A 27,993-nucleotide genomic window follows, 5' to 3' on the forward strand; every position below is an offset into this window, starting at 1 on the left:
GGAAGATGTTTTTATTCCCTTTCTTTATGTACATGCCCCACTTAGGTAAATCATGCCATGCCAAACAAGGAAAAGAAGATCCAATGTCATTCTGACTATGTGGCAAAGAAATAGTATAATGCTGATTTTTGTGGTTGTCCCTTTCTTGTCTTCTAATGCTTGCCTAGCAGTTCTAAATGATGAGCCCCTATGTGCTAAATCTGGCTTTGTGTTAGCTGTACATGTGAGTGGATTTATAAAATATTTTTTGCACAGAGCACAGTGACATATTAAACTTATGTACTTATTACACTTCTCAAACTGAAACAAGAGATTATATTTGAAAATAACCACATTCACATTTTCCCTGATTATTCACCCTAAACAGCTCCTAAACATGCCACATTTTACAGAATTAAACAGTGCTTACACAAAGCCAAATTTAGATACAGTCTCTTGTATCATGCTTAATTAAGAGTAGATATTCAAGGCAAGTTCTACATTTTAGTTCTCTGAATGAAGCAGAAAAAGAGCTGAAAAAACTGATCTTGACACTTTTTGAAATATGATTAATGTTACATTATTTCCTGGCAAGGCAAAGAAGGCTTTACCTGCAATTTGGCCAATTACACTGATACTTTTGCTGTAGTTGTACATTTTATTTCATTCCCTGCCACTTTAACATTTTAATTACAATTATACATTAATTCTATTTGTATATGTACAGTGCATCCGGAAAGTATTCACAGTGCATCACTTTTTCTACATTTTGTTATGTTACAGCCTTATTTCAAAATGGATTAAATTCATTTTTTTCCTCAGAATTCTACACACAACACCCCATAATGATAATGTGAAAAATGTTTACTTGAGAATTTTGCAAATTTATTAAAAATAAAAAATTGAGAAATCACATGTACAAAAGTATTCACTGCCTCTGCCATGAAGCTCAAAATTGAGCTCAGGTGCATCCTGTTTCGCCTGATCATCCTTGAGATGTTTCTACAGCTAAATTGGAGTCCACCTGTGGTAAATTCAGTAGATTGGACATGATTTGGAAAGGCACACACCTGTCTATATAAGGTCCCACAGTTGACAGTTCATATCAGAGCACAAACCAAGCATGAAGTCAAAGGAATTGTCTGTAGACCTCCAAGACAGGATTGTCTCAAGGCACAAATCTGGGAAAGGTTACAGAAAAATTTCAGCTGCTTTGAAGGTCCCAATGAGCACAGTGGCCTCCATCATCCGTAAGTGGAAGAAGTTCGAAACCACCAGGACTCTTCCTAGAGCTGGCCGGTCATCTAAACTGAGCGATCGGGGGAGAAGGGCCTTAGTCAGGGAGGTGACCAAGAACCCGATGGTCACTCTGTCAGAGGTCCTCTGTGGAGAGAGGAGAACCTTCCAGAAGGACAACCATCTCTGCAGCAATCCACCAATCAGGCCTGTATTGTAGGGTGGCCAGACGGGAGCCACTCCTTAGTAAAAGGCACATGGTAGCCCATCTGGAGTTTGCCAAAAGGCACCTGAAGGACTCTCAGACCATGAGAAACAAAATTCTCCGGTCTGATGAGACAAAGATTGAACTCTTTGGTGTGAATGCCAGGCGTCACGTTTGGAGGAAACCAGGCACCGCTCATGAGTTAATCAGTGAAATTACCAGAATAGGTCAAGAACATGCCAGGTCTCCAAATGAGGCATTTTTTAGGAAAAGACAGGCTTTGCAATCAGAACTTAACCTTTTGACAACAAAAAAATCAGAACAACTCATTTTTAAATCGTGACATCATCACTATGAAAACGGAGAGATAGCTAATAAGATCTTAGCTCAACAAATTCACAAGAAGGAAGTTCACAATGCAATATCAGTAATAACCAACAAAGATGGAGTTAGAATCATTGGCCATAAAAGTATAATGCATACATTTAGAGACTACTATAAGTCCTTATATTCTACTCAGTTTACAGAATACAACACACAGTCTAATGCATTTTTTGATACATTAATAATACCACAGCTAAATACTTTGAACTTTAATTTATACTCTAAATTTACTTTCCCATCAACACAATTTTTCCATTATTTCCAAATTATAAACTTTGCTAAACAAAATCTGCCCAAATTTCCTCACCTCCCACCTATTTCTATTCCAGAAGAGATATTGATCAGTCTTGAAAACTCCAACAGCATTTCTATAATATCTAAAATCATTTTAAAGTCCCTTCCTTTTTAAAGATCTCAGAGTACAGTGGGATAAGGATCTCTTACTCATCATTTCAGAAAAGGAGTGGAAGGCAGCCTTGCACAGAATTCACTTTAGCTCCATATGCGCAAAACATTCAATTATTCAACTTAATTTTTTTTATTGAGCACATTTATCTTGCTTATAATTGTCCAAAATATTTTCAGGGCAAGATCCAACCTGTGAAAGTTGCAATCAAGCTCTAGCTTCATTAGGCCACATGTTTTGGGCATGTACCAGAGTAACATCATTCTGGACAAAAATACTTACCGGTAAATGCCTATCAGACAGCCTTGGTGTCACAGCTACCCCTAATCCATTAATGACTGTGTTTGGTGTATTCCCAGATAGACTTAAAGTGGAGAAGGACAAGCATTCTATAATTGCCTTTACTTCACTATTGGCTCGTAGACTGATCTTACTCAGCTGGAATAATCCTAACCCACCTCTGTTAATTCAGTGGGTAAATGATGTTATATACTGTTTGAAAGTGGAAAAAATCAAATTCTCTCTTAGAGAATCTGCTCATAACTTTTCATTTTAAAACCTGGCAAGATCTTCGGATAAATGGAAGAGGATGGATGGATGGCAAGCTCTAATGAGTAATATTTTACAATAGGCATTTACACTGGGGAGAAAGACTCCTTTCTCTCTTTAGTACTCTCAAAAGTTTTACTCTGGCTGTTGGCCTCCCTGTGTTTCTCATGGGTGGGGTTTGAATTGAATTTAGTTTTGTTAAGTTTGGCTTGATTGTATGGAATGTTACATGCTTTATATAAATTCAATAAATGAGGGAAAAATGCTAGAACCATTAGTTGTAATATTAGTATCGATTGGAACTGAAAGTATCGGTTCTTTTCAGATTTTTTTGAGCTTTCCCAAACTACACTGAACTTCTCCTCACCATGACAAGACTTTCGGGCTTTGGTCTGTTACCCGAAATCTGTCAGTTGAAAAGGTTAACTTACCTCCTATATAACACCCCCTCTAGTGTTTTATAACCCTGAACTGAGCAGAAGCTGTACCAGAACATTACATAGTAGGCCTGGGCAATATGGGCAAAAAATAAATTCTTGATTTTCCAGTGTTATGGATGATTTTTGATTTTATTCAATTTTTTTTACATGAACTCAGAATAGTTTCCTTTATATTTAAACTATATGAAAACAACAATAACAAAAAATCTACACTTCAAGGGTTTCATAAAAAATCAAATCTAAAATAAATATTAAATAATAAATATAAAATAAAACATAAAATGCAGAAAAATAATTTATCAAATAAACCGAAATACATTTGCATAAAATAAAGCACCATGGGCAGGCATTAACAACATACATTATAAATGACAAATAAGAAAGGTCTTCAGTGTTCTTTTCCCCAAACATTGTGTAGCAGTGCAACAATAAAACAATGTTAAACATTCTTCAACAATTAAAATGCTGAAAAATAACAAGAACAGCACCAAATGACTAACATATGTAATGGTGTACAATATGTGAAACAGCTATACAATTAATTACCTGTTGTTTTTTGTCTCAGATTTATTTAAAGTTTCAAATTTCTTGCCATGAAAACAAGTCTATGTACAGATTCTGGCTTGACACTTGCCGTCTGGTATGTCAAAATGTTGCCACCAGCACTAAAGACCCCCTCGGAAGGGGCACTTGTTGCAGGGATCGATAAGTATTTCCTAGCTAAATTACCGAGCCTTGGGAAGTTGGCTTCATGTACTTTCCACCACTGAAGTGGGTCTTCAGAAATTAGGGCAAATGCTACTGACTTCTAAAAGAAGCTCCTGAGTGTTTTTTCTTCTTTGACACAGGTTTAGCATCTTCTTGGGGCACCCTTTCCAAATTTCTATACTGATATACTTCAGGATCCACTTGATGTACACTCACAGCTCTGCAAGATTCAGAGGTGGCCTTGTCGGTCAACAAAGACATTAGCTCTGTAATAGTCCCCTCTTTTACTCTGTCCACCCTGTGATTTTCTATATACATTGTCCGGAGTCGGGGTTCTACAGGTGACACCTTGTCTAAGAGTTCAATTGTAGCCAGATAGCTGTATTTCTTGTTCAGATACTCCAGTATGTTGCTTTTAATTTTTTGTGAGTTCAGTCTCTCCCTGCTCAGACTTCAGTAGACTGTTGTTAAACAGGTGGAGCACTGGCTTATGTAGGTTTCACCAGACAATGCATCAGTGAAATCATTCAGTGGTTTATTGTCACTGTTCATAGGTTCCAGCATGTCAATGTCTTGCCATGTGGGTACTAAGTGTCTTATTTTTTTTTATCTGACCCTAGCTCTTGCCTAGTGGCCTTCTCTTGTTCAAACATTCTTACAATCATTTGTTGTCTTGAACCCCACTGAGTTGGAGAATCAGAGATGAGCTGGTTGGGAGGTAGACCAAGTTCAGCTTGTACCGCTGCCATGTCTCTCTGTTTTTTCCAGGTAAAGGAGAATGAACTGATGACTATCTTACACACGCCATTGGTATGGTCAATCCGCCTGTCTTTCATGGCATTCTCTGTGAATGGAGAGACAAAAAAAATGGCTTGAGAATAACTGTAATTAAATCACTATATTGACAAGAACTTTTTATTATTATTAATTATAAGTATTTTTATTATTATTAATTATAAGTACTTAGGCTATTTGAGTAGAAAATGATTAATTATCTAGCTGGGGCTGATTAACACTAGAACAGCCGTTTCCAACGCCAATGAACATCAGACTCCAAAGCAAGACATGCTTCGGCATATGTAGCCTTTTTGTTTATGCAAATGTGTAGTTAATGTTAATTAATAACAGCAGCAAATCTAACACCCTCAACCAAAAAGCTGTAATGTTCCTAACAGGATGGCTGCTCTGTCCTGAAATCATACAGTTGAAAAGTTTTCAAACGCAGTATGTATTTTAAAAAATTGTTGCATAAATGGGCACAGTTTATTGGTGATTTCATGATTGTTCAAGTTTATGCTTTTTATCAACTGTACAATGTAATATTTTTTATGCAAATCAGCTCAAGTGAAACAAAAAATGTATGTTGTCAGGGTTGCCAGCTCTCACGATGCGTGTGGCGTGACACTCTTGCTTTCAGACTCTGATGCTCATGGAAGAAATCTTACAGGAAATCTATATTATTCCATTATAAACCTAATACTAGCTACATCAAAAGCGTTGGGGTATTTTGCAAACCCTACAGACTTAACATACATGCAAATGTGTGTGCAGACTTCTCACTCCAGATAGCTGACCAAAGTTGGCAACTCTGCGTTTTATTTGAAATGAACTGTAAAATGCACTGTTTTTGACTGAAGCGGCTTTTCATTCCATTTGTGTTTTTACTCCAAGAAATATAAAAAGAACACGAGAAAAACATTCCATGACGTTTTATATCTTTTCAAAATACAATACAATACAGTTTATTTTTGTATAGCCCAAAATCACACAGGAAGTGCCGCAATGGGCTTTAACAGGCCCTGCCTTTTGACAGCCCCCCAGCCTTGACTCTCTGAGAAGACAAGGAAAACTCCCAATAAAACCTTGTAGGAAAAATGGAAGAAACCTCGGAAAGGCAGTTCAAAGAGAGACCCCTTTCCAGGTAGGTTGGGCGTGCAGTAGGTGTCAAAAGTAGGGGGTCAATACAATACAATATACACAACAGAACAATTCCTTAAGACAGCATAATAAAAATTTTAGAATTACGGTTTAACAGTAGATGATATGACATAATTAGGTTTGGATATTTTTAGAGTCCTGGAGACCTCATCCATCTAGCTGCATCTCCATTTGGCCATGCCACGGCTGAAACATTGCTCCGATGAAAGGACCCCTCTTTCCCATGATTCCTGTGATCCTCCATCAGGGATGACTTTACCATAGGCAGGCAAACAACTTGGCAGGTGGGCCGTGGCACCAATGGCCACATTTGGGTACCGAGAAAAGAAACAGAATAGGTGAGGGTTAGTATTCAAATATAATTATCATGTTACTTATGTTATAGTGCTAATGACTAACAACAGAGATGCAGTATGTACAGTTAATCAGCAGCTCTAGTCAGGATATGCTAAACTGAAGTAGTGAGTCTTCAGCCGGGATTTAAAGGCTGAGACCGAGGGGCATCTCTTATGGAAGCAGGAAGACCATTCCACAGTTTAGGGGCCCTGTAACTAAAAGCTCGACCTCCCACTGTTATTTTATTAATCCTTGGAATCCTAAGCAGACCGGCATCTTGAGATCTTAATGTGCGCTCAGGTTTGTAAGTCATGATAAGTTCAGACAAGTAAGCGGACCTTGGCCATTTAATGCTTTATATGTTAAAAGGAGGATTTTGAAATCTGCCCTAAATTTAACTGGGAGCCAGTGTAAAGATTTAAGAACTGGGGTTATGTGTTCATATTTTCTTGTTCTTGTAATAATTCTTGCAGCGCATTTTGGATTAACTGGAGGCTGTATAGAGAACAGTTTGAACAGCCAGTGAACACCGCATTGCAGTAGTCAATCCTACTAGAGATAAATGCATGAATTAATTTCTCACAATCCTGTTTATTTAGAAAGCCCTTAATTTCCTAATATTTTTAAGATGGAAAAACAGGTTTTGGACGACTTTGTAATATGCGCTTTAAATGACATGCTAGAGTCAAAGATAACTCCTAGATTGCGGGCTGATTCAGTAAAATTAATTGGGATTCCAACTGAGTTAAATGACGACAAAATATTGCTGTGATCAGCGTCATTCCCTCCAACAATTAACATCTCTGTTTTATCTGTATTTAAAGACAAGTAGTTCTCATTCATCCATTCCTTTAATTCACTAACACAACTAATTAAAGACAACATCGGAGAAACTTCATTTGATTTAAATGAAAGGTATAACTGGGTGTCATCTGCATACGAGTGAAAATTAACATTATGTTTCCTAATGAGAGATCCCAGTGGAAGCATGTAAAGTGAAAACAGTAAAGGTCCCAGTACTGAGCCCTGGGACACCATATTCAACTTCTGTGTATAATGATGGAGTACTGTCAGCACATTTCTGTACATACTGGAATCGATTTGATAAATAAGAACTGAACCAAGCGAGCACGGGCCTGTAAGCCCAACATCATTTTCTAGCCTGTGCAGTAAAATAGAATGGTCAATGGTGTCAAACGCTGCACTTAAGTCCAACAACATAATTACAGTGGAATTTCCTTCATCAGAGGATATCAGAATGTCATTTACAACCCGTGTTAGTGCCGTTTCTGTACTATGACCAGTGCGAAAGCCAGACTGGAATTTCTCAAATAAATTGTAATGCGTAAGGTGTGACTGAAGCTGACTGGCTACTACTTTCTCTAGTATTTTAGAGAGAAATGGTAAATTTGAAATAGGCCTATAGTTATTTAGTATGTGTGGGTCTAGGTCTGACTTTTTAAGTAATGGTTTAATGACTGACACTTTTAGTGCATCAGGTACTGTGCCATGCAATAATGAATTATTGATAATGTTTAGAATTGGTGCTACAAGAACATCCATTGCACTTTTTACTAGTTTTGTTGGCACTGGATCTAGGGAACAAGTAGTGGGCTTCATTTTCGAAATTAAAGTTACGACTTCCTGCTCAGTTACAGGATTAAAATTATTAAAGTGCTGAATGCAATGTGAGACAGGGTCTGCTAAGCTAGTATTTGGTTTGTACTGTGATGCTGAGATCTGGGATCTTATATTTTTAATTTTCTCATTGAAGAAGTTCATAAAGTCTGTACTGCTAATATCTGTTGGTATTTTGCACTGTTGATCTGAATTCCCATTTGTTAATTTAGCCACTGCTCTAAAAAGTACCCTAGGATTTTTATTATTGCTATCTATTAATGTAGAATAGTATTCTGAGCGAGCTTTAAAGAGGGCCTTTTTATATTTATTAACACTCTCTGTCCATGCAATTTGAAAGACATGTAGCTTTGTTGTTCTCCATCTGATTTCGCACTGTCTTTGTTTTAATCTGCGAGTGCGCTAGCATGGGCAGAACTAAATCAAACGTAATTAAGAAGTGATCGGAAATAACTACATTTAATGGAGTAATATTTAAATTTTGAATTTCAACTTTGTAAGTTATAATTAAATCTAATGTATGGTTATGATTATGAGTTGGACCTTTGACAATCTGACAAAATCCTACTGAATTTAACAAATAAGTAAAACATTTGCTAAAAGTGTCAGTTTCCACATCGATGTGTACATTAAAATCCCCCATCAGAACTACGTGATCATAATTTATTGCCAAATCAGACAGAAGGTTGCTAAATTCAGTCATGAACAATGAATATGGCCCTGGTGGTCTGTAGACTAGCACTATAATTGTGTTGGAATCTGTTTTAATATTTAAAATGAATGCCTCAAAGGATGTAAAGTTGCCTAAATTTTTAGGAGTGATTTGCATTTTGTTACAATGAATTATTCCAAGGCCTCCTCCTCGACCAGAATCTCTAGACTTATGAAGGAACGAGTATCCATCTGGTGACGCCTCAGCTAGGGGAACAGTGTCATATTTACTAAGCCAGGTTTCAGTAAGAAGACACAGATCAGATTTTGTACTTAATATATATCATTTACCAAAACAGCTTTAGTGCCAAGAGAGCGAATGTTCAATAAACAGCATTTAAAACTGCATGGTTCTTTCTGAACTGCTGATATATTTTTTGTTTTAATTTGAATTAAATTTCTATTACAGATGCCCCTGGTGGAGTGTCTGGTTTTATCCCTTGGTCTAATTATACAGCTTATTTTTCGGTTATCAATTAATTTATGGTTTGTTCAAGACTAAATTTACTGGATGCCCCACAACAGGGATTATGGGTAACAGCTTCAGGAAAATAACAGGTGGGATAAACAACAGCCTGTGATTTAAGATCACATGACTGCGGCCTGGATGGTGCTCTAATCAGTCAACCAGGCAGTTTTGCTGCCATATTTTGGGATAATACATAAGATCCCTCCAGTTAGGATGAAGACCATCTCTTCTGAAAAATCCAGGCCTTTCCCAAAAATCATCCCAATTGTTCACAAATGCTATGCTTTTATTTGCACACCAGGTTTCTAGCCAGCAGTGAAAGGAATGCAATCTGCTATAAATCACATCCCCTCTATACAATCTTGGTAAGGGACCAGATACAATTAAATTCCGACATTTTGTTTTAGCTTTGGTGCATAGAGAGATGAAGTTCCGCTTTAATACCTCAGATTGCTGTAAATAAATATCATTAGTGCCAACATGCAGCAATAAGGTAGATACTTCATCGTCGGCAACACGGTCCAATGCGGCCTTTATGCCAGAAATCTTGGCCCCTGCAAGGCACTTAACATTAACTGCTGGTTTAACATAGTTTGGAATTCTAACATTCCGCACTATGGAATCGCCAATTATGAGCACTTTATTATTCTCAGTTTCCACAGGCGCGCTGCGGAGAGCTGAGAACCTGTTCTGGGTCGAATTGGTGACCTGGGTGCTGGGGACTAAATTTTGGATTCTTAGCCCCCGTCTTACTGTTACCCACTCGCCCTGTGGCTGAATTGGTGCTGCTGATTTCGGCCTCGCACTGACTACAGTGGGACCTGGAGAGACTGAAGCCGAATCAGATGTAGCCGAATTGTCTAAACAAACCGAGTCGATCCAATTTTCGGTTTGCCTAATCGCTATCAGATTCCTAACGCGTCCTCCAATTCGCGTATTTTCCCGACCAACTCTAAATTAACTAAACATTTTTGGCAGGTGAAGCTATCTGCACTGTCGGCCGGAAAACCTGAGCTGTACATACTGCAGGACACACAACATATAAACGTGCCCTCGATGGGCAGAGAGCAGATAGAACTTACATTAAATGTTGAAGTCATCTTTGCCGTTTTTATAGGTGCTTCTGCGCTTTCCGTGTTGAGCTGAATCACCGTCGCTTTAAGTTTCCACCACCCGCTAAGCGATCGACTTTAATTTCTCACTGCCGGTTATTTCTACTGGTCAGCTGCCGGCTTTATCTCAGGTGAACTTGCTCGTGTGCTTTCAAAGGGCTACGTGCCTGTGGGAGACGCCGCCGCTCTGCTCTCTGCTTCCGCTCGCTGATCCGCTCTCTGCTTCCGCTCGCTGATCCGCTCTCTATGCCTCTATGCAAAATAATAAGACCTCCCATACCCAACTGTAAAGTAATCAGTTCTTTTGGTATTTATGTTAATGAGAGGCTTTTATTTTATTAGTGGTGTGGGATTATGGAAACTAATATTTAAATAAATGAACACTAAAATATGTGACAACCACAACTGTATTATATGTTTTATGGCAGCTCTGCTGTTATGAGGATTACTGACTGTCTCATTGTTTTCTTGATGGGTGAGTGAGTGGTATGCTAATGCGATGGCCCATTAACAAAAACGAAAGGTGTGATATGTACTGCTGGCATTTAAAGGTGGTTCCGGTGTTCTGAACACCGACAGTTCTAGTGTTAATTGAGATTGGCAATAGGCCCAGTAGGATATACAACCCACTTACCTATGGAGTTGTACCGCCTGTGTCCAAAGCACAGAAGGTGAGTTCACTGATTCACTTTCAAGGCCTTGATCATATTTGTCCCAGCATCAATGATCATGCAAACCATTTGGTCTTCTGTGAGCTTCCAGGACGCCAGGCATTCTTTCAGCCCTTGACCTATTATTTCCCCCATATGGTCATTGGGGAAGTAGGACGTCTGAAGGCAGATGCTTTTCAGTGCCCAGTCCTCGTCAATAAAATGAACTGCCAGGCTCATGTAAGGTGGCATAGTTCTGTTCGTCCAGAGATCCATTGTTCCAGATTAAAACAATGCTTTTTCCAACTGCACGCCAATTTCCCCCTGTGTTTCATTGTTCAAACAGGGCAATGCCACCTCTGCAAAATATTTGCGGCTCAGTATTCTATACTTGGGGTCTATTACTTTTAGCATTCTAACAAACCCAGGCTTTTCTACCGTATAAACAGGCATCATGTCTTAACCGCTATGTAAAATGCCACCGCATCTGTAATGTCCTTCCACCTCTACCCTGTATTGTCATATGGTGTGGCAATGGAAAACGAGGCAGCTAAAGTTGACTGTGTTCTAATATTAGTTCTGGGAATGTGATTACAGCTAGCATTGGAATTTCGGTGGGAAACACAATGCTCCCATTCTGCTGGATGCCTTTATTCCAGATGCTGAAAGAGGTTTGTATTGCTGCTACTTTTTGTTTTAACAGCTTTTTTACAAACCTTGCACTGCACTGTAGTCTGTTGCACATCTGACCTCACAAAACCAAACAACAATCACATGACTGAAGTAACATGCCCTTGTGTTGGTATTATTGCGTCTTCTTCAGCTGTATATGTGCACTCATTAGTAGCAGCCATTTCTCTTCACCGGTGTTTGTCTGACACATGTACAGACCCGGAGGTCTCTAGGGTACAACGACAACATTCAGTTGTAGTTACTAATAGAATTACAGGTACAGCCTTGTGACAGTGTAAGCATTAGATTAGACTCAGTTTTTCAATTTAGGTATTTTTCAAATCGATTTAAAACTGAAGCTCAAATTAATTGGATTAATTTGATTTACCGCCCGCCCCTATTACATAGTAAGCGAGCAAGGACTTTACAAAAACAACATTTATTTATATAGCACATTTTCATACAAAAAGTAGCTCAAAGTGCTTTACATAATGAAGAAAAGAAAAATAAAAGACATAATAAGAAATTAAAATAAGACAACATTAGTTAACATAGAAAAGGAGTAAGGTCCAATGGCCAGGGTGGACAGAAAAAAACTCCAGACAGCTGGAGAAAAAAATAAAATCTGCAAGGGTTCCAGGCCACGGGACCGCCCAGTCCCTCTGGGCATTCTACCTAACATAAATGAAATAGTCCTCTTTGTAGTTAGGGTTCTCGCGGAGTCACTTGATGTTGATGGTCATACAGACTTCTGGCTTTTAATCCATCCATCATTGTTGGAACATTACAGTGCTTTGAGTAAAAGGACACCGGAAAAGGAAACAGAAGAGAGAGTAGGGGTTAGTACAGATTTTAGAGCCACCATGAATAGTTATTATAATGAGTTGGATATACAGAGTATCAGGATTTTAATTACAGTGAAGTTATGAGAAGGCCATGTTAAAGTAATGTGTTTTCAGCAGTTTTTTAAAGTGCTCCACTGTATTAGCCTGGCGAATTCCTATTGGCAGGCTATTCCAGATTTTAGGTGCATAACAGCAGAAGGCCGCCTCACCACTTCTTTTAAGTTTTGTTCTTGGAATTCTAAGGAGACACTCATTTGAGGATCTGAGGTTACGATTTGGAATATAAGGTGTCAGACATTCCAATATATAAGATGGGGCGAGATTATTTAAGGCTTTATAAACCATAAGCAGAATTTTAAAGTCAATCCTGAATGACACAGGTAACCAGTGTAGTGACATCAAAACTGGAGAAATGTGCTCAGATTTTCTTTTCCTAGTTAGGATTCTAGCAGCTGCATTCTGCACTAGTTGCAAATGATTTATGTCTTTTTGGGTAGTCCTGAGAGGAGTGCGTTACAGTAATCTAGTCGACTGAAAACAAACGCGTGAACTAATTTCTCAGCATCTTTCAATGATATAAGAGGTCTTACTTTTGCTATGCTTCTTAAGTGAAAAAATGCTGTCCTAGTGATCTGATTAATATGCGATTTAAAATTCAGATTACAGTCAACAGTTACCCCTAAGCTTTTTACCTCCATCTTGACTTTTAATCCTAATGTATCCAGTTTATTTCTAATAGCCTCATTGTATCCATTATTGCCAATCACTAAGATTTCAGTTTTCTCTTTATTTAACTTGAGAAAGTTACTATTCATCCATTCTGAGATACAAGTCAGACATTGTGTTAGTGAATCAAGAGAATCGGGTCATCAGGTGCTATTGATAAGTACAGCTGTGTGTCATCAGCATAGCTGTGGTAGCTCACGTTGTGCCCTGAGATAATCTGACCTAACGGAAGCATGTAGATTGAGAAGAGCAGCGACCCAGGATAGAGCCTTGTGGAACACCATATTGGATATCATGTGTCTTTGAGTTGTAATTACCACAACTAACAAAGAATTTTCTCCCTGCCAGGTAGGATTCAAACCAATTTAAGACACTGCCAGAGAGGCCCACCCATTGACTAAGGCGATTTCTAAGAATATTATGATCAATGGTGTCAAATGCAGCACTCAGATCTAAGAGGATGAGAACAGATAAATGGCCTCTGTCTGCATTTACCCGCAAATCATTTACTACTTTAACGAGTGCAGTTTCTGTGCTGTGATTTGTTCTAAAACCCAACTGAAATTTATCAAGAATAGCATGTTTATTGAGGTGGTCATTTAACTGCATAATGACTGCCTTCTCCAGAATTTTACTTAAGAAAGGCAGGTTAGAGATGGGTCTAAAATTTTCAAGAGCAGAGGGGTCGAGATTATGTTTCTTAAGTAGGGGTTTAACTACAGCAGTCTTAAGACAGTCTGGGAAGACCCCCATATCTAATGATTAATTTACTATGTCAAGAACATTATCAATTAGCACGCCCGAAAAAATTTGTTGGTATTGGGTCAAGGACACAGGTGGAAGGTTTCATCTGAGAAATTATTTTATGTAAATCTATCCTAGTGAAAGAGTTTAATTTGTTTATAATGGAATACTGGGGTTTAGGAGGATCCTTAGTGTTGGGGAGATGTACTATGTTATTTCTAATATCATTAATTTTTTGATTGAAAAATACAGCAATAGCCTCACAGGTTTTACTGGAAGTACTTAGGAGGCATTCCTTTGAGTTACCTGGGTGTAGCAGACTATCAATCGTAGAGAATAAGACTCTGGGATTACTAGCATTGTTATTTATAATCTTAGAGAAATAGCAGCGCCTCTCAAGACGCACTGTGTTATTGTATTCTGTTATTTTACCTTTTAATATTTCATAGTGGATAATTAGTTTAGTCTTCCTCCATTTACGCTCAGCTCTATGGCATGTTCTCTTTAAATCAGACACTCTTTGGGTCTTCCATGGTTTAATAATGCCAAAAGATTTTTTAACTGTCTTTTCAGGTGCAACTATGTCAACAGCAGCTCTCACTTTAGTATTAAATCTTTCCACCTAACTATTTACATTATCTTCGCTATTATAGTTGGCACTATAAACGGACTGATTGCTTAGAATGTTTTTAAGTTTTAAAGCTGCTGATGAGTCAAAGAAGTGTTTTTTAACAATATGCTTCACACGTAATCACTAAGACTAACGTATGACCTGCTTTATGTGTAGGCTGATTAACGAACTGTCTCAAATCAAAAGAGTCCAGGAGGTTCATAAATTCTTTTACTTTTTTGTCACACTGATTATCTATATAAAAATTAAAGTCGCCAGCCACCTCCTCTTTTTCCTTGGCGATCTGCACGAGTAAAACTGTAATCCGGAGGCGCAGATTCGATTAAAACAACAGCGCTATCTGAGCTAAGCCAAGTTTCACTTAATAAAATCTATTTTTTTATCACTAATAAGATTGTTGATAAAAAACGTCTTGTTAGTTAAAGCTCTAATATTTAATAGTGCCATATTTAATGTTTTGGAGGGGCAGAGATGAATGCAATGTGCGTTGATATTTGGAACAGGAACGAAGTTATTTTTATTAGCGCCACTCTGTGTGTTTATTTTGTTTAATCTATAATCTGTTTTTATAGTTTTAATACATTGTTCATCTAAAGTAGTAATTTTAATTAAATTGTTGGTGTTTATGCCGTATTGCCTAGATTTTCTACATGCATTGAGATTGGTTATTACAGTATTAATGTTGTGCACTTTTATGGAAGATTTTATTAAACAAGTATCATGTCCCATCACAACAGTAGCATTTCGGAAGGGGCTAAGAGCAGAGATAGATAGTCAAGATAAACGAATTACCTTAGATATGTTTTCAGAGAGGACCCAGGCGCCGAAACTGTTCGGATGCAGGCCATCTCGCTTGAAGAAATGCGGTCTTTCCCAAAGAAGGTCCCAGTTATTGATGAACCCGATGTCTTGATTCTTGCAGAAGCCCTGCAGCCAGTTGTTTAATCCTAGAAGACGACTGTAGTACTCGTTTGATCGTCTGACGAGAGGTAGTGGACCCGAAATGAAGATCTTTGCCGATGGGGTCCTCTCCTTCATGTCTTTAATTAATGCTGCGAAGTCAGCCTTGAGGATTTCCGATTGTCGGCGCCTTATATCGTTTACGCCGGCATGCAAAACAATTGCTCCAACTGCCCTGTTCTTGTGCTTCTCGTGAATTGCCGGCATACGTCTCATCATATCTCAGACACAAGCACCGGGAAAATAAGAAACAAACGATTTTCCATTAGGGCAAGCGATATTGAGGTTTCTAACAATAGAATCACCTACCACTATTACATCACCAGTGGCTGAAGGCGAACTGGGGATGCGGAGAGAGTCGAACCGGTTCTGAGTTAAGATGCTCGCCTGTGCCGATGGAGGTGTTCTGGCCTTGAACCCCCGCTTGCATAGCTGAAATATGCCGAGGTCATCAGCGGTGTTGTTCCTACGAGGCGCGGGGGTGAAGTTCACTTGAGTGGCACAACGCGGGGTTGATTTTACGCTGATTACAGATGGCGAGGACGGTGATGGCGAGGATGGTTTATCCAGTAGCCGAGCCTTCAGATCTCTAAGGTGTCTTCGTCGGGACAGGAGTTTCTGAATCTGTTCAACGAGTGCCTGGAGTTCTTCTACTATGACTGCAACGCTATTTGCCTCATTGTCGGCCATTGTCTGCTTTACTGTGTACCTGAAGAAATTACTGAAAGCAGATGAGAAATCTGCACTTTCCTCAGACATCTAAGCAAGTAGAGGCATTGGTGAGCCTGCTTGACAGTAGCTGAAATGTGTTGTGCCTACTTAAGTTTATTAGTGATACTCTCACCAAGAAATTTAAAGCTACTCACCCTCTCCACAGCATCCCCTTTATTGTAGATGAGACTGTAGGCTGTTTTTTGTTACTTAAGTGTATAATGAGCGTCTTGGTTTAGCTGACATTAAGGGATGAATTATCAGGGCACCACAGAGTCTGCAGGTAAGTTCTTATTAAGCTTTCTCTTCATTGTTGGTGATTAGACCTGTCACGGTGGCATCATCAGTAAATTCATTGATGGAGCTGGAGCTGTGTTTGGCCCTGCAGCCATTGAACAAGGAGTAGACAAAAAGTGCTCAACATAATACACTGAGAAGTGCCTGTGTTTAGGGTCAGGGTGGAGAATGTAGTCCTGAGTTCTGTTGGTTAGGAAGTCCAAATTTCATTTGAATCAGCAATGGATCGTGTTTATTCTACATCTCTCCATTAACTGCAAAAAATTGATTTTAGCAATGTAAGAATCATTGTTGAAAAGCACTCCACAACAAAACTGAACAAAGAACATGATTTTCTCATGGAGGAATTCCTTCTTTGTCAAGATAAGTTTGTTAACTTTGATATGCCAGTATACTAAGTTTCTACAAACCAGGTTTTTTATTTAACAGTTCTCTAAGTTTCAACTGGTATCGGTTGTGGAATAGCTGGGGCGCTCCAGCCACCCCGACACAGACGGGTGCAGACACATATGCAGCACAAAACACTTTTACTTTCACACGAGGAGCACATTTCCCTCACTCCCCACAACAGCATAGTATATAAGCACCAAATACAGTTCAGGTTACTGTCCTTTTCTTCTGTTTGTCTTGCTGTCTCTCTCTCTTTCTCCGCCTCTACTCCTCCAAGCTTTTTTCACCTTCTCCCAACTCTAGCTCCCCGAGTAGTGGCAGCTGACTCCTTTTATAGGGCAGCCAGAAGCACTTCAGGTGTCCAACGAGTTTCTTGTGGCAACACCTGGAAGTGCTGCCAAACAGGGCTCGGCAGACATCAAGGCGCCCCCTGGCTTAGCAAAGTTGAGCTTCTATGCTCCAAACCAATGATCCCGCTGAAAACCAGGGGGGCTGCCCTGTAGCAGTCTGGGGGAGATAATGTCCTGAATAAACTCTCCCCCCAGTCCTTCCACTGTCAAGGCGTCCCGGCCGTCCGCCACACAGATTGTTTGGATTCATTTTCTTCTTGGTGTTTTTTATCAATATAAAAGGTATAGAAACTAATGTAAGGATATTTTTGTTTAGATTCTGTGGGACGTTAGAGAAGCTATTTTTTTGTGATTCCACAATTGTTTTGGATAACTTGAAAAACATTTACTTCATGGCCTCACCTCTTGAGTGTGAAAACTGCCTATAGGCTTGAGAGCTACTAATCTGTAGTCATTCGAACAGTCCACTTTTTGTTTCTTTTTCTCTGGGTGTAACTGTTTCTCTTTTGAAGCTGTTGAAGATCATGTATTCCTTCAGTGAAATATTACAGGTGCCATTGAAGACAGCAGCTAATTGTTCTGAAATGTGTGCAGTATGTCACATTCTGCTACACCTTTCATATTACCAAGCAACTATAGAATGTGAATTTTCTTATAACAAAGAGCTAGAGGTTGAACACTTGTGCGAGGAGTCTTTAGTGTCACAGTGCATTTTTGCTAGTCACATTCACTCAGTCAGATAGGTATTTCAAAGAACTGAGACAAAAGAAATAGTGTAATAATATAAGGAGTTTAATAACATTACCAAGTATGCAAAAAAGACAATCATTGTAAGCAGAACTGCGAAAGAGAAACAAACTTTCTATCATTCAAAAGAAGATAGGAAAATGTTTTAGAGTACTTCAAAACATGATGTGTTTAGCATAATTATTTTGTTTGTTTGTTGTTTGAAATGTTTTGCCTTACAATCCATATGAGCCTTCTAATATTTCTGTTAGCCATTTCAAGACATCTGATCAGTCATGGACGAGCAAAATCAATGTCAAAATTTGAAGGTACAGAGTTATACCTTAGGTTATGAAACCATAAGAAAGTTATGATGCAGTAATATAATCAGTCTAATTTCCTGTCTAGAAAAACCTGGATTTTGCTAAACTTTCTGAAATATATAAGGCCAGAATTATGTGATACGTGAACCCAATGAGGTGGACTATTCACCTCCTTTTTGGGATGGCTGTGAGTTTTCACTGTTCCAGTAGCAAAGATTTGACAAAAGACAAGAAAACCGTTCCCAATCAAATGAGGTGAAATAGTTTAACTGATATTGTCATATATTTGTAAGCAGAGTTGAAGAAGATTAATTGCTTTTAATAGTGTCCTGCATGGTCCTGATAAATGAATGGAGACTTTGTGTTCATTTTCAGATTGTAATGATCACTTCTCCATCATTTCAAGCATCAGTTTACTTTGCATGCAGTTCAGTATTGCAGAGGAGGAAGACCTCACATGCATTCACAGTTGTGCAAATAGAATTATAAGATGTGGGAGGACTGCCAGTGCAAACAACAGTTGCAGCAAGTAAACATCTACACAAGACTCAAAGTGGCTGTTTGGCCTGTCTACCCTGGCAATGACACAAGTTGCTTCATTTGTTAACACTATAAAAAATTTGTTTAATGTTTTAGTGCTCTGTAGGAAAGGGACTTCTTCCTTTTAAAATGAAATGTAATATGTTAGCAGAGAAGCATAATTGCTGAAACATGCAGTTAGCAAGACAAGTATAAGTGCATACATACTTCATTGTTAAATACCTGTATCTGCAAATACTAATTTGTGTCATTCATTTGGCTTTTGAAAGCAAACTGCATTTCATTAGTATAACCCTTAAGTGAAAGCACATCATATATTTGAATGGTATGTTGACAAATGCAATACTGCCTCACAGTTATAAATTTGCCTCACTTATTAAAATTTTTTTGTGTACAGGTAATGACAGCTGAATGAATGTTCTAATTCTGGATTTGTACTCGGGCATAAAAGCAATAGCAAAATGTGATCACTCACATAAGAAACCATGAAAATATCAAAATAATGGCTGTTTAACAAGAGTTCTGAAATAAAGGATTCATGTAGAACTGACAAGTTTAAATTCATACAAGAAGTTTTAAAGTTGAGAAAAATGTAAAAATAAAAATAAAAAGATTTGGAAAATTAAAGCACCAAGAGTTTCTGACATTAGAAATTTGAATTACTTTGACTCATCCACTAAATATCACTCTTCAGTAATATTTTTTAACTAACTAATAATGCAGTGTGACAGATAGGGGTCGCTGTTGACCCCTGAACCCTCAGACAACATGTCAGACACCAGGTAAAAGTCCCAGTAATAAATTTATTAATACAATACTGTGCACAAAGCACATCCACCTCCTCTATACTCACAATAATAAATCGATAATCAATAATACAATACACAATTCTCCACTCCCAGCAGCTTTGTCACACTCCCACCCAACTCAGCTCACTGCTGGGATCTCCCACAGTCCTTTTATACTCCTTGACCCGGAAGTGCTTCTGTCCTTCAGTCCATGTGATTTCATAGCACTTCCGTGTCAGGTCAAAACTCCTTCTTTTCTTCAGCCCAGAAGTACTTTGTTTCTTCTATCTCTATGACTAAGGAGTACTTCTGGGCTATATGGAAAATACAACTCCCTGTTCCAGCAGGGCTGTGAAGTAAAACTCCAAGGTCCATGATGCCCTGCTGGAATTCGGGGCACCTCCATGTTGCAGGGAGGACTCCATCCAGCGGCGTGGGGGTATTGGCTGGGATAAACTGCCAGCCAAATACCACAGCAGATAAAAAAAATTCTTAGAATAGCAAAAGTTACAAACTTAATAAAACCGGACTTTTAAACAGTAAAAACAGCTTTAAAGAGTTTGCTCAAATAAAAAATCCAGAATTATCTTGGAATTTACTAATTCAACACGACATATATAATAATGTTTGACGCTTTATATTTAGTATGGATTATAAGCACTATTTTTCAGTTATTGGACAGAAAATGGCAGAGTAAATTCAGAATGTGCACATGCTAATATAAATAATGTAGTTTATGATGATAATATTCTTTATATGCTGAAGTACCTCAATATTATAAACCTCATTTGTTGTTACACTGCAAAGATCCCCATTTTTGCCACACATTAGAGTTCAAGCCCTGCATTATATTTTATTATTTATGTACTGACAATACTTTTTTACTTAAATGCTAGTTGGGTGATTGCTTGATGGATATACCAGTAAAGCTATAATTACTGTTAGTATGTATATATGCAGTGTGTGAAATGATCAGTGTTGCAGTAATTGTGATGTTCTTTGCATGAAAAAATATGTGTTCCATTAAAATTTCACTTTTTCTTTGTGAATTGTGACGTTTACTTAAAAAGTGCAGCAAAAAAGTATTTGGCGTCCAGTGATGCATTAACCCCCAAGTATGTGGCAGTTTAAGGGTTAAAGCCCCAAGATTCTGCCTAAATGCCCTGCACTTTCTGAGGCTTCTGGCAATTAAAACGCGCTTGCATGAATTACAGTATATATAGCAGTAACACATCTGTATTTTACATTCTAGCACTGCGGGTGACATATCTGTACTGTACTGTACAGTATATGGGTTTAACTTTACATTCTTTTTTTAGGTAAAGTATTAAGCTGAGGTTGAAATGAAATTAAAGTGTTTTGGGAGTTTATTTAGGGCTTAAACTATAAAAATAGGCATTTTTTTAATCACATCCATAATTTGCGGTTTTTCGCAATTCCCGCGAATTTTGGGGGTGTACTGTATTAATAAGAGCAGCACACTACTCAAAACGGTAAATATATGAGGCAGTCAGGGTCAAACAGGGGGACTCTTGATTATAAGTCAGCATGATAAATTTGCAAATCCACCAGTGTTTTTCAATGTGAGATTTAGAAATTTCTAATTTTCGACATCTCAATGAAAATTTGTTGTGACAAATTTTGTTGAAGAATAAGTTTGCAAACTTTCAACAAAAAATGATCCACAAACAGGAGTTAAGTTACAACTTGAAATAATGTATTATTAATAATATTCAAGTAAATACTGGCAAACATACATCCTGATAAATGCTAGATGTGTAGTTTCAGGTGGCCTACAGACTTGTAGTTACTTGTCTCTAGTTTAAAGTCATCATTTCTAGTCAACTTTCTTCCAAGACTGGCCTCATGTTTGTCTCAATGTGGCTGCCAAGTTGTGCTTTCTGCTTTTGTTCTTGTCTTTAAAGCCATGGCATGAGTGAATGAGAGAGAGACAGAGGGAGGGATAAACTTACCAATGTTATACATTTCTGTAAAATCCTTGGGCCAGTAGGGTGCCATGGTACAGAATGGTGTCTAATTCAAAACCAATCCCAAACAGCCAACTTTAGACCAATAGAATTCTGGTACAACTCATCCCTTAGTTTCTGGCTTATAGGCTCTTGCAAGTCCAAACACAGTCATCTTTGCCAAAGTGGTATGATGCTCCATCCCCTACACTGTCTTTTCACACTTGCCCTCAAGTAGTGGATACCATTTGTTTAGCTGAAGCTTGCCAGCTAGGTAGTTTTTGGCTTTCCTGTGGAATGTCAAACCGGTTTGAGGCACCCCGCCTGTTTTGTCTTTGTATTGTTCTCTGTTACTCTACTTTCCCCTTTTGTATTCTTTATTGTGTAGACATTATCAGAATGCCTCAAATCTCATACACGTTCCACTGTTTTTAAGGTATTCTCATTTCAAACTTCTCCCCACCTTTCCTTTTACATCTGTAACCTCAGGCAATAAGGTAAAAAGACAAGCAGGAGTTAATTTAAAACTTTAAATAATATATAATTGATAATATTCATAAAATAATAACAATAAGCAAAGTACATGTGAATACTGGCAACCATACAACCCGATATATGCAAGATATGTTGTTTCAGGCAGAACATAGACTTGTTGTAGTTATTTCATTATCTCTACTTATTTCATCACTTCTAGTCAGCTTTTTTCAGGACAGGCCGCATGCCTATCTCAATATGGCTTCTGATCTGTGCTTTCTGATTGTGTTCTTCGTTTCAATCCTTAGTAGGGTGTCATGGTACAGAATGGCCTCTGATTCAAACCAATCCCAAACAGCCATACTTCAGACCAATGAATGAATACACTGCCTTTTCACACCTGCACCTAAGACCATTTGGTGAATTAAAGCTTTCCAAGCTGGGTAGTTTTGTCTCCTTGTGGGATTCGGTTAAGAGTATGTCCTGCAGAAAATCACATGTGAAACTTATTTTAGGCCCTTCCCCCAACTCTGCAATAAATTCATCATCCTAATTCAGTCATAAAGACTGGATGGAGGTGATTATTATCATCCATTCTTCTGAATCACTAATTACATTTGCTTTGTCTGCCTTACAAATAAAGACATAAAAAATATTTATCAACATATAATCAAAATTTCATACCACAACACCCCTCACCTTGCAATAAAATTCATAGCCGGAATCAGTCTTAAAGACTCAGGGGAGTACATGTCATGTGTTTTGTCCAGAGGTCAAAAGCAAGTACAGTACCATTTTTTTAGCTGATGTTGATTGACTTCTGTAAAGGTAGAACTAAAACTAATGTGAAGAGATCTGATGGACACAGGTGCATTAGTAGGGGTTATACAAAGCTAGGGTTTTCTTCTTTAATAATTATTTAAAGAGATGGGATTTTAAAGTGACTTATATTTTGTATGTATAAATTGATTATATTGAATTACTTATATCCTGTTAGCTTTTGCTCTTAGCATTCTTAGAAAGCATTTTGATCATTTTAATTAAAGCCTCTTGATCTGTGACCCAGTCCCATTGTTACTCCTGGTCAAGGTCAAGTATTGATAAGAAACCAGTATCAGCAAGAGTAGCAGATGTTCTGACTCTGAAGTTCCATTTATCAGTAACTTGCAAGGATATCAGAAATGCCCACTAATCTTGTACTCTTTTAACTAACTGTGCATTTAAGAAGTGTAATCAAAAGTTGTTTTACAGTCCTGTCTTTCAAGGTACTGCGGTGGTTCCATGTGAGTTTCAGTGAAAGTATTCTCATCCTCAAATGGCTCTGTGATTTTACTTTGACACTGGTAAAAAGAAAGAAAAAAACTGAAAATAAAACTTGAAATCATATCAGATTAAGCAAAATTGAAGTTTGTGCCTGCTGAGTTAATTGTTTTCAGAATTGTTTCACTGTCTGTAGGATTTACCTTCTTTAAGGGAATTCTGTTTTCTTGTGTAAGATATAATATTTCAACCATTTTGTAAGATTGTAATAGATTTTCATGAAGAGTTAAGATCGTTTTCATTGATAAATGAATGTAGATCATTTATTTCCTTATTTTATGGTATGATGTTTCTTTACAACATACTACAGAGAAAACAATGTCAGCCTCACAAAAAAATGAATTGAACAAAGGTACCACTGCAAGTATGCTTGCAGATAATGTTTAGTCAAATTATTGCATGCATCATTTGTGGACTAAGTTATTACTAAATCAATTAGGCATGCTTTGTCTTAGAATGAAGGAATAGTCTAGAATGAATGTGTAATTAATTCTTGAGTGTCTCTTTTTTTTTTAGTATAAGGATGCTTTCATGAAGGCAAATCCTGGATACAAGTGGTGTCCCACGACCAATAAGCCAGTGAAAACCTCATCTCCTACAGTCACGACCAGAAAGAAAGTTTGGACTTTTAGCCCAGACTCATCTAAAGACTTCCCCATTGCAAAAAAAACTGGCAGAGTAGAAGATACACCACAGCTTAATTTTGCCATGGCAGGTAAGTTTATAGTATTTGGATAATAATATTGCTAGTAGTGTAATATGTTGTGATAAATTCTTTTGAATCATGATAATAAATTGTGAATTTGAAATTGTCATATCATCCAAAATCAAGTAAATGTAAACCAAAAAAGACCTTACAACAGGGCTTGTTTGTTAATTAATGTGGATTAAAATATCTTGACAATATATTTCAATAAAACTGATATATACAACAATCAATGCTAGGGTGGGGTCTCAAGAACCTTGTTCAAATTAGAACCAGTTCAAAATTTCCAAGAACAGGGAAATCAAAATGACATTTGAATTACTGTTCCACTTATTGATTCCTACACAAGCATTTTCAGTCAGCTGTATAACTGTAATGGCATGAACTCACAACACGAAGCATCTAAGCTCAAAGATTTGCTCTGTGGTGACATTCGGTGATCAGTCATGAACCCCTGTCTTAGAAGTGGCTGTCTACAGCTTTTGCTAAATAAGATATTCGCCTTGCATCAGCTGCCCATAGACACTTTCTGACCAGTGTGAATGAGCACTTCTTGGTGACATGAGCTGAGCTTGTACTTTCTCTCTCTCGGTCAGACCTCTACCTTCTCGGTGTAACGCTGCATTACGTCATACATCAACGGTGTGTCAATTTGTTTTACTCAGCACCAGAACTATGAATTGCAGCAAACACTAAAAAGTGTGATTATATTTCAATAGAGAGCAATGCAAAATGCAGCAATTGTTGCAAGATAATTTCTTGTAAGGGAGGCTGTATAACAAACATGTCAAAGCATTTAATAAATCACAGCATTAATTTAAAAAAATGCACTGCTTTCAATAGCTTACGGTCTCCCAGTCCAAGTACCTCAGCTAGCTCTAGCACATCGCACACAGGTAACATTATATAACATAACTGGTAACAGTAAAAGCAACTCTTATTTTAAACTGCAAGACAACAAATTAGCTTACATTTAATAAACAATATTTTTCTTAGATGATCATTCGTGGAGCTGTAATTTTTTTTATGATATGGATTTTTCTTATACCGCAACACCGGTTTAAATTGCCTAAACGACGTTCGGAACGTGGAGCAGCGGGAATCTGTTCAAGTGGGGACCTTATTCACTGCTACACCGCTAAACACAGATTTGTTGCACTAGGGCTCTTTTTCACTGCTACACCACCAAATAGTGGGCGGTAGCATAGGTATGCCGCGCAGTAAAAATGGACAGAGAGCATTCCGAAACTGAACTAAAAGTAAAGTTGAACATGATGAACAGAAGAAATTTTGCCAAAAAAAGGAGTCATGTCCGTCGCCTGGAGATAACTTTAGTTTTAAAAGGTCAGATGTGTAAATACTGTTTCTATACTACTGGATAATACTGCAAGCCAAGTTGTACTTGTTTTATTTGTTTTCAATACAGTGTAATGTACCTGGGTACTGTATAATAGTGTGACGACATGTTGACTTTATTCTCGTAATTTGTCATTAAAGTAGACCATCGTAAACTAAACTTCATCGTAAAATGAATATTTAATTTACTAGATTTTCTCAAACCCCGTCATAAGTTATATAGCACATTAAATGATTTGTGTTAAGAGATTCTTAAACTGACTTCTTCTTGCACTAAGAGGATGCGCTGGCAGCGATCGCCGCACAGAATACATTCACTTCATGATCTTCCTGCTCTCTGAACATTTAGAATGCTAAGATAAATACTTAATATAATTTTCATGGTGAAATGCATTAAAGCATGCATTAATCATATTGGGGCACGGCGGCGTGCCTGCTTTGCATTTGCATGTTTTTCTGGTGGGTTTACTCAGCGTGCTTCAGTTTCCTTTCAAAGTCATGTAGGATGTGGGGTTTTGTTGTGCTATATTGACCCTGCTAGTGCATGTTTTGCTTGTATTCATCCTGCGATGTGCTGACTCCTTCAGAGATGGGCGCAACTCTGAATGGATGGCATAATTAAACATGTATAACGAAGATATTTTTAAAGTTCTGAACACTCCGTGGGCTAAGTTTATAACTAGTTTTAATTTCACAAAGACGTTTATCGTGTGGTGATTGGTTATGTGGTGAAAGAAAAAGGAAGGAAGGAAAAAGGAACTGGGGTTTTGGTACGTCAGATAGAAACAGCATGCATGCAATAAAGATAGTCCGCTCAGAAGAACATGCATTGAATTCTATGTTTGTGTCTCCGACCAGCAGATCAGAAAGCCAACATTTGCACAATATTTAAGTTAAACCTGTGCGATAGCTATTCATACATCCAGTTTTTTGGAGCCTCGTCATACCTGCCATAAAGTTCTCTACACTGAACATACACCTGGGGACCCCTTACTGCAAGGGAGCAGCACTACCGCCTCACTACCGTGCATGTGTAATACCTGCTTTAATGCATTTCATCATGAAAATGATATCAAGTATTTATCTTAGCGTTCTAAATTTTCAGAAAGCAGGAATATCATGAAGTGAATGGATTCTGTATGGTGATTGCTGTCTTCTCTTAGTGCGGAGGAAGTCAGTTTAAGAAGCGTAGTGATTAACCACTGGGTCGGGGAACGTAACACAAAGCATTTAATGTGCTGCATTAATTTATGACGGGGTAAATTAAGTAATTGGTTCAACATTGATTTTAGGAAGAAGTTTAGTTTACGACATTCTACTTTAATTATGAAGTAAACTATGAGTATAAAGTGGAAATGTTGACTTTGTTCTCGACATATAGTTTGTTTTTTTCTTCCCAGTATAGCTTAGCTTGAAGCAAGGTCCATATTAATGGAGATTGCCTAAATGATGGTTCAGTTGGTAAAGATGTCATCACCAAGTTGCACTTATTTTATTTTATTTTAATTTGGTGAATACTGTGTAATGCACCTGGGCTTGAAGTAATAGTGCGACTATCAGTAATAATACTATTATTTATTTTATTGTTATTATTTATTAGTTTAAATATTATGCAGTTTAATGATGATAAAGTTGTTTAAAAAGTCACTTTAACATGTCAGTGGACAGAGATTGTTAACATTAACAGAAAGTGTAGTTGGTTTACAAAAAATACATGTATTTACTATTTATTCTTTTTCTAAGAGATATTCGGTGCAATACAATTTTTGACAAGCACTTCTGGATATTTTACTAAGTCTAAATGCCTCTTTGTATGGTTGAAAATATGTTGTCAAAATTATAGTTTGTTTTTGCAAAATTTGTTCAATAAAAAGGTTCTATATTTTGACTGCATCTGTCATGCAATGTGATACCTTCTCCATTAGTGCCACCCCCTTGAAAACTATCACTTTATGGGGCAATGTAAAACTGTATTAATACTTGTGTGCACATTAAAATGTTTTTTTTTTTTTGTGCAATGTACAATACTCTTGACAGTGGAATAGGTTATTCTTAGCCAGTAATTGAAGTGGAAAATGTGGTTAACATCCACTCATGCATGGGGAAAAAATACCGTCGAATACCGTGAAACCGGGATAATTTAGAAAAATACCGTGATATAGAATTTTGGTCATACCGCCCACCCCTAATAATATCTCTCCAGTAGCAGGGACAGAGAGGCAGGCATGCGGTATATTGCTGCATTTTCTTTTCACTGTTCAAAAAGTGTCAATAAGTCCTATTTTTGTGCATTTCTATTTCTTTGTCAGCTGTCCATTGGATGATTATCCAATAATAATAATAATACATTTTATTGAAAGCACCTTTATAAAATATCCAAGGATACTGTACATCAGAAAATACAACAAAGAATAAAACAAAACCATAAAAATACACAAATTTAACACGAGCTAATAAAATGAAATTTTAAAAAGATGTGTTTTAAGTTGAGATTTCAAAACTACAGAGAGAGGCGTGGCATGGAGTTCCAGTGGCAAGGTATTCCACAAGTGTGGGCCCTCTATACTAAATGTTCTGTCACTCATAGTGCAGAACTTGCACAATGGGACATTTAACAGCATAGTGTTGGAGTAATGAGTGAATGTGATGGGGTATATGTTTTTAGTAAGGAAAACAGGTAAGGGTGGAAAAGATCATGAAGGCCCT

The 27,993-nt window shown here is 37.7% G+C and overlaps 1 protein-coding gene across 7 annotated transcripts in view; it reads left to right on the forward strand.

Annotated features, from left to right (window-relative positions):
- LOC120523263 (HMG box transcription factor BBX) overlaps positions 1 to 27,993 on the forward strand; it is a 260,159-nt gene that overhangs the window by 98,193 nt on the left and 133,973 nt on the right. For all 7 annotated transcript variants that reach the window (XM_039744431.1, XM_039744435.1, XM_039744437.1 and 4 more), the window contains one exon: positions 23,742 to 23,940. In XM_039744431.1, coding sequence (XP_039600365.1) covers positions 23,742 to 23,940 — 199 coding nt within the window. The remainder of the gene's footprint in view (positions 1 to 23,741; positions 23,941 to 27,993) is intronic.

This window comes from Polypterus senegalus, chromosome 2 (genome assembly GCF_016835505.1).
Source record: "Polypterus senegalus isolate Bchr_013 chromosome 2, ASM1683550v1, whole genome shotgun sequence".
NCBI lineage: Eukaryota > Metazoa > Chordata > Cladistia > Polypteriformes > Polypteridae > Polypterus > Polypterus senegalus.